Raw genomic sequence first — 13,406 nt, 5'->3', positions numbered from 1 at the left:
GTAGGATTTGTGAAGCCTGCAATGTCTTGTAGCACACATTAAAAAAAAAGAAAACAAAAGAAAACAAACAAACAAAAATAAACCCCAAACAAACAAAACCAAAAATAACCAACCAAAATCCCAGAAGATATTTCAGCAAAAGATCTACTTATATTTCTGGTACTATCAGTTTAGATTCCTTTTTGCTGGTTTTGGCCTTATATTTATGATGTTTCATGTCAACATTTCCTCAAAGTATTTTCTTTCCACTCCTAAGTTGCTAAAAATTATTAATAAAAAGCAGCTATATTAGAGTTTCAGATACAAAACCAGGAGACCATTTGAGTAAACAGATGCTCTAGTATCTGTGAGAAAGGAAAAAATGCGAGGAATATTGGAAAAAACTCTTAGGAGTAAGCAGCTCCCAAAACGCAGAACCTTAAGAAGCCAACTTTTTAATAGGCTGTGTTGCAGATGACTATTAAAAAATTAATTACAGAAAAGCTGTGGTGTAAATTCCCCAGAATTATACATGGAAATGGAGAATGAATTCAGCATCTGAGGATAAAAACCCTTCAGCTGGAGTTTATGTCTCTTCATGTAACCCACAGAATCTCATTTTTGTTTGGGAGGAGTGGAACCCATGTCTCATGGGGATTCTCTGATATGTCACCAGAACTAAACTTATATTACATTATCTGTTACCTCCTAACCAGCTGTTTATTCTGTGTGCAAGAATGTCATGGATTTGATACCACAACTTTCCTGCCCTCTTTCACTCAAACTGGACTAAATCCAAGGGGAGTTCTGGCAGGACACAGTGTACTCACATTTATGCATGCATGGGGTGTGTGAAGAAGTCTTGATTCCTTAGTGAGACAACTTAAAGTCTTAAGAAATTTCATGTGAATTAGCACATTATCCCTATTATGGTGTGGAGAAAAAGAAGCTCCAGCTTTCAGTGTAGTTCAGTTTAGCCATGTTCTGTATTACACAATTCATCAGACCCCCCCCAAAAAATGCCTGTGGTTTTGGACTATGAACTAAAATTTTGAATTAACTTTTGGTCTTACTGTGCAATAAATTATAGAATTTACTGTCCTCTCCTCCATTTATACAGTATGATGGGAAAGATGATTAATTGACTCGTGAGTGGACTAGAAAACTATCTTTTAGTCCTCTACAGAGAAAATTCTACGGTGACAGGCTGATTGGACAGGAATTTATGTATGTTTGTGCTTGGAAGACAATAAAAACATTATTTCCATAGTCTTGAGGAAACAATCCCTTTTATTGTAGAGAAGTTTGTATACACAGATGCAATGTATTTACAACCAGCTTTTCTCAAACAGATGACTGCTTAACATCCTTCACAAATCTGTCAAGAATGAAAGAAAATGAAGCTCAGAAGCCCAGCCAGCCAGCACAACACCCAAATTCAGATTAATTCCCAAAGACACCTGTAATGAGAGTAGATGGCATTATTCAGAAAGGAAAAAAATAGGACTGTCACAAAGATCAGTGGATGGTTTTCAGGATTGGTTCATTCAAATGCATTGCTTAGCTTGATCTCAGAGTGGATAAACCATGAACTAAATTTTCAACAAGCAGATGGGGACCTGCCTTTGCCAGGGTATGGGAGAGACAGGCAGAAAGCATCTGTCCTTTCCTTCCCTTGGCTTCTGCAAGAACAGCTCACAGTTGCAATCTCTGTGAAAAGGATTTGTTAGTCCTGTGTTCCCCTGAAAAGGTCTTTTCCAGAAAAAGTCTGGAAAAGTTCCACATTTCTTCAGTGAGCAGAATGGAGTCAATGCACTAAGGCTGAGGACAGGAGGGGTGTGGACTCCCATGCCAGCCCAGTCACAGCAGAGATGGAACCTTGGTGTCTTCTGGTGCCCCTCCAAACTGTGACTCAGCTCTGCACTGCCCTTTCCCTGGGTGCTGTGCAATGGCACCAGCTGAGCCTCAGCCTGTACAATCACCCCAAATGCAGACGAGACAATGCAGAGGGAAACAAGGAGAGGTAGAGACACACATTATATTCCCTTTTCATGTTTCTTTCAATTAAAAGTAGAAACTTAATCAAAACAAAAAGTTAGATGTGCAGGAGGCACTTCTCTAGAGAAGAAATAAATACCTCACACAAACATTCAAGGGTGGATGAGTCCCATGAGAAAGATTCTCAGTACAACCAGTTCAGTCATAAAAGGAATCTATACTTTCACATTGATGTATATGAGAAACATAAAAAACATCTGCTGATGCTCAAGGAAATTACATGCTTAAGTTCCCCACAGGTTGGGAACATGTATCTTAGAATCTGCATAATTTAGTTAACACTCAGCAGAACACTGCAATATTTACAGGCACATTCCGATGGGAAAACATTTGCATGTTGAGTGTGAAAGACACAGCTTTGTCACCTAATCATGGGACTTTAAAGCAGGGATTTTGTGACCTCAAAATACTATTTGTGAAGTTAGTGGAGAGGAAGAAGGTGTGTAGGCAGGTAAAGAAAGTAATCAGAATTTGCTAACTTTTTTTTTTTTTTTTTTGAGGATTAGAATGGTTTCAGGCTGGGATGAAGTGAGTCTGCGTAGACCACAGGTTCTGGCTTGTTACACATAGAGTGTTTTGTCTATTCTCATTTCCCATACTTCCCAATTAAATATGTTTCCCATTAGCCAGGTTGACGAGAATAGTGCATAAGACTAATTATTCATCTTGCAATCATCATCATCACTCATAGCATAGTAACTTCAAAAATACTTGCAGAAGAGGAATGAATTGGAATGTCACTTTTTTTGACTTGGTCTGTATTCTGAAGTTGAATGTGGGCATCTGAGAAACATATTTGTAATGTTTTGGAAGTTTTACAAATTAAAAAATTAAGTTACACTGTGAACCTGATTGAGAATGCAAAGTTCTACTAGCACTGTATGTCAGACATGGTGGAAAAAGCTATTCAGTGACTACTGTAACCCTAGTGCTACCCAGAATTATTCTGAAAACAGTTCACTAGTTTCTGAAACTACTGTAGTTGCAGCAAATTATTAAAACTATCTACAGAATATGAGTCATACAATTTATGTTTCAATATGTCAGCAAAACAGCGAAGTGTAACCCACAGAGGTTATATCCTGGAAGTGAAATTATCAAACTATTGCTTCAATGTCTGTAAAGTAAAGCTATCCTCCCTAGGGACACAGCACTCTCACTCATGCTGACACATAAGGTGGTGGTGGATCTTTAGCAGCTCCATTCACAGGATCATCATATGGTGGTAACAGGACCTGCAGGAAAGGAAAAAAAGATTTTATTTTTAAAAAAGAAGTCAGATGAGAAAATTAACAGAAAATAAAACCCCTAAGGCCTTGTCCACAACCAACCAACCAATCAACCAAACAAACCCCAAACAAACAAACAAAAAAAATCCACCCAATACAAACTCCAAAACCAAAAAAGAGTAAATTATTAAGCAGGAGCAGAATAGTTAGGAAAAGAAATAATATTAGCTTGAAGTTCCTTCTTTTCAACATATATACTGTTTTCATTATGAAAGAAAACAGATTTCTTCTCATTTCATATTAACCCCAGTAACAGCTTGATGTCATCAATTCACTGCAGGTACCTGAATTTGCTCAATCTGGCATGGCAGTGGTAGTGGCTGCTTCTTCTGCAGCTCTCCTCTGTCAAGAGTGCTAAACCTTATCTCCTGGAGGAGTGCTCAAACTGCCAGAGCGAGAAAAGTCCTGAAAACCTCTCCTTCTGAGCCCTCCCTGGAATAGCTAATCATTATTTTGGAGTGGGGAAAAAGAAAGTAAGTGGAGAACAAATTACCCAATGTCTAAATAAATCTCAAGATTTATACTTCTGGAGTACTCAGCCATGAGAAGGAAGATCTATACTCCCAGAAGCATTTCAGTGAATCCTTCAAACATCTGACAGCAATTAGGAAATTAGGACAGGTTTAGTCATATATCAACCCCATCCACTGCAGTCCAGGCAGCTTTCTAGGACATGGGAGATGCAAGTTCAGGCCACACAGGGCCGAGGAGAGATTTGAACGAAGACTCCTACTTGTTTAGGAAAGCATGCCTAAACAAGCAATTTTTAATGGCACCTGCACTGACATTAGTTAGCTTGCATGTGAAAAGACAAAGGAGGAGTTGGTCTGTGAACCCCAGCAGGGAGTGAGGATAAAATAAATGTCTGAATGAAGAATGAGTGTACATTTCCTAAAATATCTCAATAACAAGTAAGAATATCACTGAAGTGTACTGTCTGAGATACTTTATGCAGCTGATGATAAATTATTCATAATGGAATTTCCAGATTTATCAGCATTGCTTCTTGGTCATTAAAGAGCATGTAAAGCTGATTGTCTAAATGTACATAGGGAATATCCGTGGGGACTTCTGCCATGAGAGGATTTCACCAATTCTTATATAAGTTGATAACCTGCCTTCTGCAAAGAAACATCCATAATCATTCCTTTTGGACCTCAACCACAACATACAAAATCAGTAGGAATTGTTCTGTAGATTTAAATAGACTTTGGAACAGGATTTTGTGGGGTAGTTCCAAGTGTGATTCACATTATACTCATGTGAGTTTACAAACATGCATTGATGACTATGTGTTCAAGTACATCTGTGCATATTGTTAAGATTACAGAATGGCTACCTTGGCATCTTCAGCCCTTAATCAGGAAAGCTTCATTACTTAGAAAAGGAAATTGTCAGAGCTGTTGCTCTTCATTAATACCATATGTTTGAGCTTGCAAATGCAGTATTTTATGCGCTACATGATCTAAAAACCCTCATAGTTGAAAAGCATTTAATAAATTATGTCACCCTTAAAGGCTGCAAGCATCTTATGACTATTTATCTAGTGAAATTAGAACAAGATTTAGAATTTCAAATATATATTATGATAAAAATCATAAACATATTTTGCAACGTAACCTCAGTAAATCACAATGCTGAAGCATGTTAACTGTGAAAAGCTCTACAGATGAAATCCCCTCCCTAGCACTGATCCCTAGTTTAATAACAGGATTTCTATAGTAAAATCTTCATGTTACTAAAAAAAGTTTCTCAAATACCCTGAAACATGTTCATTAGTTTATTATGACACAATATAATTAGTTATTAAATCTGACCTAGAGATTACTCTGAAAATGAATGAAGTTCCCCTTGTGAAGATTTAGCTGTCTTACTGCACTTTTGTAATGCTAAGCCCCAACCTGTGATCCATTTCTTTCAGGTTCAGAGTCTGTTTCATCAGGTGTGACAAGAAGTGACAGCAGGCCCTGTCATCCAAAGAGCTGTCCATCTTCCAGCTGATAAAGATGAGCTGATAAACAATGGATGAACCTCTTCCTGTGCTCTGATCCTCTTTTAAATCCATGTGTCCTAAGGCTACTGTGTTTACATCAATATTATTACTTCAGCATTGAGGTTACTGTCATTTCCAGTAGGTCTCCTGCCCTGGAGAATTAATGATATGAGTGAACTTCTCCATTCCCTTCACTCTTTTATGAAACAAAATCTGTCTGGTAGGAGAAAAGCCTCCTGGTGAGGCTTTTACATCTTGGGAGTAAGCACTCCTTCATTCTGCAGACCCAAACCTCATATATGGATCAATGGCCCTAAGGGCCCTCAGAAGACACTTTCTCACTTACCAACAATTCAACAAGAGGTGAGAGGAGAGAGGAATGCCTGTAGAAGTCTGGGCAGCTGTAGGCACACAGTTTGGGGTAATTGGGAGTGAGGCTGTGGCGGAGCCTCGTCCCCAGTGGGCACAGCTGTGAAAAGCAGGTGAGCAGCATTGAAAGCAATGAGCCATGGGGTGCCAGGTGCACTGACCAGTCACCAAAGGGAACAGAGGGCGCACAGGGGTAATGCATGTAAGATGAAGAATATAAAAGGCTGAGCTAAAGAACAAGAAGGGCAGCTGCTTGCAGCTTTCTGAAGTGGTATGGTGTCACTCTGTGGGTGAGTTCTTAAAGCCTTCTGGAGTTGTATGGAGACACTGTGTGTATTGTGGCTGTCTCAGCTGTGACGCGTGCTGTGACAGACAGCAAAGAGATAACGCATTGCTATGCCTCAAACACTAATGGCCACTCAATTGGGCAAGTTGGAACAGAACGTTCCTGGAAAGGTGGGACATACAAAGGCAGGGCAGTGCCATTCTGGAGCCAATTTGCCTGTTCTGTGGTGACCACACAACACACAGCACAAGTGCAGAAACAGGGTCAAGCAGTGGTTATATTCCTGGAGAGGACTGCGGACTACCAAGGACCCCAAACATCCCCTGACTCTTTTTGGAACTCTCCATCAGAAAACTCTGCGTGCTCCATAGTGTTGCATCAGACACAAAGAAACTCCTCCCTGGAAGGCATCTGGGTGCTCCTCTGCTAACTTGCAGGTACATAACCTGACAAACTTTTTAGTTTGTGGGTCCCCACCCTCAATGGAACACAACTGTAACCATTACTTTAACCACAGACATTGAAATTACAACTGTCAGATCTTGTCACTGGATCCACAGGTGGTTATGTCTTTCCCCTCCACTATCTGCTCTTAACCATCTATCCATCCATAATGGTTCTTCAAATCTAACTGAAAACCTTATAAGATGGCTAATGGAAGCAGATAAGTGCTGTGAATATAAATAAGCATAGATATTCAGGCAGTACATTATGCTCTCCAGAGACAGAAAATGGAAGCCAGTCACTGAGCCAAAGGGTGAATTTGGAAACTGGAAAAACAGAAACTCACTATTCAGCCTTATCTGTGAATCTGATTGGAATGGATACAGTCTAAATTGATTGACAAAGTACAAAAAATATGTGCATATTTTCGGTATATAGTACCCAAGGCTGAATCTCCATTCAGACAGCTGACACATTTTGTTTCACAGGCATTCGTTTTTGTATTTCTTTGTTGTGAATTGAGAAAAATATATGATAGTTGCCTGAGTGCTGTGGAATCATGTCTGCAGAGTGTTTGAGACTGTCATCCACAAGTTACTATAAAAATTATGAAGGACACTCATTTTTTGGTACTCAGTGATCCCTGTGTGAAGACATTCTGGCTTTTTTCAGTAGACCAGCAAGAAAGTTTGGAAAATTGAATAGTTGCAGAGGTCAGTCCCATAGCATGCCTAAAATCTAAAGGACAGAATCTCCTAGCTTATTTCACAAGCCCTATAACTGCATTCATTTTATTTAAGAAGCAAGTACCATATTAACACCATCCTTTAAAATGCAGCCAGATGCAACATTACTCACTGTTTGTACAGTAGTCTGGTGTAAAAGCATCACAGAGAGACACTGAAATCAGAGCTCTAGGGGTCTCAAACCAAGAGGGTTCAAACCCACAGCTGCAATCTGCCATATGAATGCTCCAGATATAAGGTTTTCAGCTGGGGAGGGAAACTGGGGCTACATAGCCCTATGCTCAAGTGGGACAGGGAATGCCGAGTACTGGGCTTTGTTCCCAATAGCATTTAAGCATTTTGTGATAAGCAGTCTTGTATAATATGCAGAAGTAATCCATAACTGACCCATAAGAAATCCTGTTCCTGACTTAGCTGGTGTCATCTGAGTGGTTTGGTTAATTGTATTACATAAGCATCTCTATTATAAAGCACATGATACAGAATGACCTTCTCTGAAAGAAATAATTACCAAACAAGTTTGCCAATGGCTATAACATATTCAGTTAATATAAGCATATGTCATTTCATATTTTTTACATCCTGGTTAATCTGGTTTTGGAGAATAAGTTTTTTAAGGCATTGCTTAGAAATATATCTGAGAAGAAACACATAAATACTTGTAAATACTTGTATTTTCAAAAAGTTTGTAGCTAATCTTGTCCCAACAGTGTTGTTTGTTTCTTTCTTTGTTTGCCTGTTTTGGGGGGCATATTGCATTATTTCAATAACCACTCCTCATCTTTGCTGCTGATTCCACATTTACTTGAACTTTCAGGAGAAAATTTTCTTTTTTTAGCACATGTATAAGTTTTCTCATATTGCTGCAGAGATTCCTGTTTGAACTCAAACTCTTAGATCTCCCCTTTCTAAAGGAGAAAATGTGCTCGGTTCTGTATGAGCAAAATAAAGTAGATCAATTGATAATTTCTGCAATAAAAAGATCAATTGATTATTTATAAGATCAATTGATTATTTCTGCATTCTCACTCAAACCTCACTGAACTCAACAGAAATCTTTATGTGTATCCAGAGAGTTTTGGATTGCTTTTTCCAGCAGCCATTTGTATTCTCCACTGGATGGAAGGGTACTGTTGCTGTAAAGAAGCTTTGACTTTGAACAGCATTCTGTTTGGCTGCTGTATGAAACGTTTGGGAGTTCCCATGACAAAAAGCCTTGTTGATGTCTTGTTAGAAACACACAGAGCTCTATTATACTTTTATCCAACACCTTCTTAAAGGCCAAAAAAAGGCTATAGATTAAAAAGGTCTATGATAAGTACTGATGGTTAGAGTGAGCATTCACGATGTTTACTCAAACTTTAGCTTTTCCGTAAAAACACCTTTGCTTTATGCTGAAGGACTTCAGGTTGCATCACACAGATGACAGTGACAGATGACAATAAATAATTGTGTGGAATTAGGGTCATTTCTACTGCAATTTACTCCTGGTTTTGTCCTGGTCCTGTTGCCATTGTTTGGATCTCTGGCAAATCATTTAACTTTGCCTTAGAAGGATCTCACATTTGTAAAACAGGTGTATTATTTGTTACATCTTAAAAGATGTTGGAAACATCAAGACAGAGTCAAAACTCCCTTGGATGACACTTGGATATGACTGTATGACACAGGTGCTAAACGGTGGAAATATTTACAAACTAAATATGTATTTGCAGAAATTTCAGCCTATGCCTGAAAATGTTTATTCCAAGCTCTTCACCACAGCTCTGTATGTGCTGCACATAATTCTTCTGCAGAAGTGACCTTTACATTTTAGACACCTAAATCCTTAGGGAGGGCCAATGTGAGTGTGTGGGGAGGAAAAGAAGAGAGGGCAAAAGGAGCCCCAGGTCAAATACCAAGTGTCAGCGGGCTCAGGCTGTATTCTCTGTTTATTAAAAAGAGGAGGGAGAGTATAACCACAGGGTGAATAGTGTTAGACAGATGGGAAGAATGTGCCAGAATATGCCAGTGCTGAATGCAGTGCTGAAATAGTCACCACATGCCTTTCCTAATACAGGGTATGTTTTCTCCTTAGTACAGCACAAGACTGATGCATCAGGTTCAGAGACAACTGAACTGAAAGAAGAGGTTTTAAGCAGCACAAGCCTAATTGCGCCAGCCCTCTGCTTTGGGTTCATTTTATCTCAGTGATTCCAGCCATGACCAACGACCGACTTGCACCAATCTGACACCCCTGTGTGCTTTGGAGAGGGTTTAATGGTATGCAATCACATTTACTAATTTCATGTTTACTTCCCTGCTGTCCTGTCATTTACCCAGCCAAGAACAGTGGAATTTCCTCCCACAGCTGTGGTGCTTTGAGGAAACATTAACTGCAACCTAAAGCACGTTCAGCTGCAGTGAAGCAGCATCCAGCCTACAAACAGCTCTAGAGGGAAGGCTGCCATCAAGACCACCTGTCCCATTCAAGATAGTCCCAAATGTACTGTCAGGCTCTTGACTACACTGATGCTATGAAGATCACCTGGGGAAAACAGCAGATGTGTGTGTGCATACACAGCTGTAGCCAGCTGATTGCTTCACTCAGTAGGCAGGAAAGGCTTAGGATAATTCTCCCTTTGCAATGTTTCCCTGTCAAGTTTGACAATGTGGTTTTTTTTCTGAGCAGTCTGAGCTTACAAAGGAAAATGTAAAATTAAGGTATATTTTTTTTCTTAAAAATTTCTGAAATCCAAATCCCTTCAATTTTAGCTCTGTTGTGGAGACTCGAGCCACAAAGTGGTAGCTATTTCCTTTAGTACTTTATGTGACAATGAGGTCTGGACTATATGTAAATGTCACTGATTATTTAGTCAATTTTGTATTTTATTTGAAAGTAAATAAGCCTATTAATGTAGCACTTGTTTTACTTCCTGTACAAGATTTACTGGAAGCTACTAAATATAGGGATTTTATTGAGGCTAACCTTCAAAATTCTCTGTGTAAGGGGAAAAGAAGTAGCATTTATCAAGAGTATCTGAAGAAATATGTTTTTTCTATAATGAGTATCCAAGAGTTCTGAGAATCATAGAATATCCTGAGTTGGAAGGGACCCACAAGGATCATTGAAGCCCAACTCCTTGCCCTGCACAGGACCATCCCCAAGAGTCACAGCATGTGCTTTAGAACATTGTCCAAATGCTTCCTGGGCTCTGTCAGGCTGATGCTGTGATCACTTCCCAGAGGAGCTGTTCCAGTGCCCAACCAGCCTCTGGGTGAAGAATCTTTTCCTGATATCCAATCTAAACCTCCCCGACACAATTTCAGGCCATTCCCACTGGTCACCAGAGAGAAGAGATCACTGTCTGCCACCACACTTCCCCTTGTGAGCAAGCTGTAAACCACAATGAGGTCTCCCCTCAGCCCCTCCAGGCTGAACACACCAAGTGACCTCAGCCACTCCTCACACAGCTTCCCCTCCAGACCCTTCACTATGCTGGTGGCCTTCCTTTGGACACTCCCTAATAGTGTCATATCTTTCTTATACTGTGGTGCCCAAAACTGCACACAGCACCCACCAATGGAGAAACAAGAAGTATTAAAACTAAATCCACTGAGAACTCAGTTTTCTATTTAATCCCTTAACACAAATTCACATTTTACAGTGATTGTATGAAAAGGCTGTCAGCATTGAGGAGAAGAGGGAGCTTTCTTCCAGTAGTGAAGAAAGAGGAATATTAGTAGTAATAATAATAATAATAATAATAATAATAATAATAATATTTCTGTGGTGAGAAGCAGTCAGATGTTGCATACAAGGCAAGCACTGGAGACAGAAGTAGGGATTAGCTTTCAGAATGCTGCAGTTAAGCACTTGCATGTAGGAACAGCTCTCCTGGGTAAGTTTAAAGGTCCATCCAGATACAGAAATAAGTGGTGGATGATAAAGAAACAGAAGTGCAAGACAGAACAATGAAAGAAATTTAGAAAGAGCAGTGCAAGCATATGTAGTTACAACCTGCCCAGAATATTCTCTAAACTGTCAGAAATTTGATTGTCAAGGACTTGTTGGGCTACTGGTCATTAAATGAATTTTGCTTTCATTGATTTTTCTAGCCTGTACTTCAGTCCATGTTGATGTCTAGCACAGCAATGTCCCCTGGTAAGCAGACCCAAAGCTCTTCTAGGTGTTTCATGAAGAAATGCCTTTGGTTTGCTATGAAACCTGCCAGTAGCTGTTCCACTGAGTGTCCCCTAGCTCCTTTCTAAGTCAGTGAGCACCCCCTCTGCCACTCATGGCTGTAAGGACCTCTGTCAGGTCCTCTCTTGTTCTGCCCTCTTTCATCTCACTAAGGGTCCTTGCTCCCCTGCAGGGCAGTCCCCACTTGCTTTCCTCATACCAAGAAACCCTCTTGACAGTTTTGGGTCCAGGCTGGAGGGAGAGCTCCAAGACCAGGTTTGTGAAAGGTGCTGGGGAGGGAGCTGACCTACATTTGAGCTCAGCAAAGTGGCAGCCACTTTCACCCACCTGACCTGGTCAGATGGTCTTCCAATGAAATCAACTGCCCCTTAGAATCAATTCTTATAAGTAAATGCTCATAAATATCTGCTTCAAATGTGCTTGTTTATAATGTAAATTGATGCTTTGGTCAAATGAGCCCAGTCAAAGCAAATGTTTCTGAGGAAGTAATAGAGCAATGTCTAAAATATGTTCCCCTCTTTCTCTTTTGATTTCTCCCTGTTCCCAGATAAGAAGAGCCCTGAGTATAGGGCAAAAACCAAAGCTTCATATCTGAGTCAAATCTTATTAAATATTAAATGAGAAATGTTTGACTTTGCTTCATACACAGATGCTGTTATGGTTTTGTTTGGATGCTTTTGCTTGAAAATCTGTCCAAAGTATGCTAGTTAATTACTATTTAAAGATTTCATTACATGTTGTCTTTCAAATAAATCCCAAGAAATCTTCCTCTCAATGTGGACAGGAAGTATTTTCATGTTTATATGTATGTATTTCCTTTAGAAACCACACTAGAATGATTACAGATGGAGTAACTGGAAGCAGAACAGCTCAGAGATAATTTATAACCCCATTTAGCAAAGTGCTCCAAAATCATTTGAGCAAAGTTAGAGCTGCTATGGCTTTTCTTTGGTAAAACTGCTTGCTTATTCCAAGCCACCAGCTCTCCAAGACACTATTTAGGAAACTTTACATGAGTTTATGAAATTCTGTAATGAAGCAGCACAATGTTTTCAGCACTCTAGATAGATGAATAAATGTATATATTTCTAGGATACAACAATATTTAGGGACAGACTGTGATTACCCTTGTGTGGGAAGAAAATTGAATTGATGAAGGTATTGTCTTGTTCCATCATGTGCAGTCTCACAAAAGTCGTGCAGAATAATGGTGTAATTACCCTCTCCATTCAGAGGCATGGAGCAACAGCCCTCTTCAGGTCACAGACATCTTTGCTACATCTTGGTCAGCCTCATACTGCTGCATCTCTAGCTGTACATCATGATTGTGTACAGGCAGAACACCATTATTTTTTCAATTTTTCCTTTTTTTTGTTTTCAAAATGAGCACTTTCTCAGTAAGCACATGCTTTCTCAGGGTATATTCATTTACAAGTCATCAGTACTGAAGACATTGAAGCATACATCTACTCTGTGTAACAAATGGTTGATGTCTTGAGTGCAGAAAACTGAGAGATCACTACTCTTTCAGTGGACTTTTTAATTACTAAATTACCTCCCTTTCTAACCTTATATTTTACAATTACATCATGTATTCCACTCAAGTGTTAACAAGACAGAAAGCTGGGTATAGCTCACAGGGGACACCCAAATTGTTTAACAGGACTGATGATCTCCCAAGAGTGTGGTTATCACAGCCATGCTTACATTACAGATGCTGCTGGAAAGGCTCCTGTCTATATATAAAAAAATCTATTACTGTAAGTAAATCACAACTATAAAGCACCTGTCAGCCAGAAACTCCCAAAAACTTTTGAAGATTTTCTAAATTTGGTGGATGAATACCCACTCATCCTTGCCCTTTCTGAAGCTGAGTGTCTGTCCCAGAGTTAATTTAAAGCAGACCTTGCTTTCCTCACTGCTCATAAGGCAGAGGAGGAAAGCCACAGGTGCTGTGCAGTTTGGAACAGACCACAGTGGACAGCCCTGTGTCCATAAAGAGTCCCAAGGGACGCTTGGGAAGAGTGCAATTGCTCTAAGGGAGCCACTAAAGTGAAAT

General features: G+C 39.7%; 1 protein-coding gene across 1 annotated transcript in view; it reads right to left on the bottom strand.

The window, feature by feature from the left end:
• Positions 1–1,249: 1,249 nt before the first annotated feature.
• The window catches only part of LAPTM4B (lysosomal protein transmembrane 4 beta), a 59,928-nt gene continuing 47,771 nt past the window's right edge, over positions 1,250–13,406 (bottom strand). The window contains exon 7 of the mRNA XM_054276948.1: positions 1,250–3,272. Coding sequence (XP_054132923.1) covers positions 3,198–3,272 — 75 coding nt within the window. The 3' untranslated portion in view covers positions 1,250–3,197. The remainder of the gene's footprint in view (positions 3,273–13,406) is intronic.

The sequence above is a fragment of the Melozone crissalis genome, unplaced genomic scaffold (genome assembly GCF_028551555.1).
Source record: "Melozone crissalis strain CALT ecotype California unplaced genomic scaffold, PUWL_Pcris_2 ptg000002l_1, whole genome shotgun sequence".
NCBI lineage: Eukaryota > Metazoa > Chordata > Aves > Passeriformes > Passerellidae > Melozone > Melozone crissalis.
The sequence above is the reverse complement of the archived record's forward strand: the minus strand, read 5'-3'. Positions and strand labels throughout refer to the sequence as shown.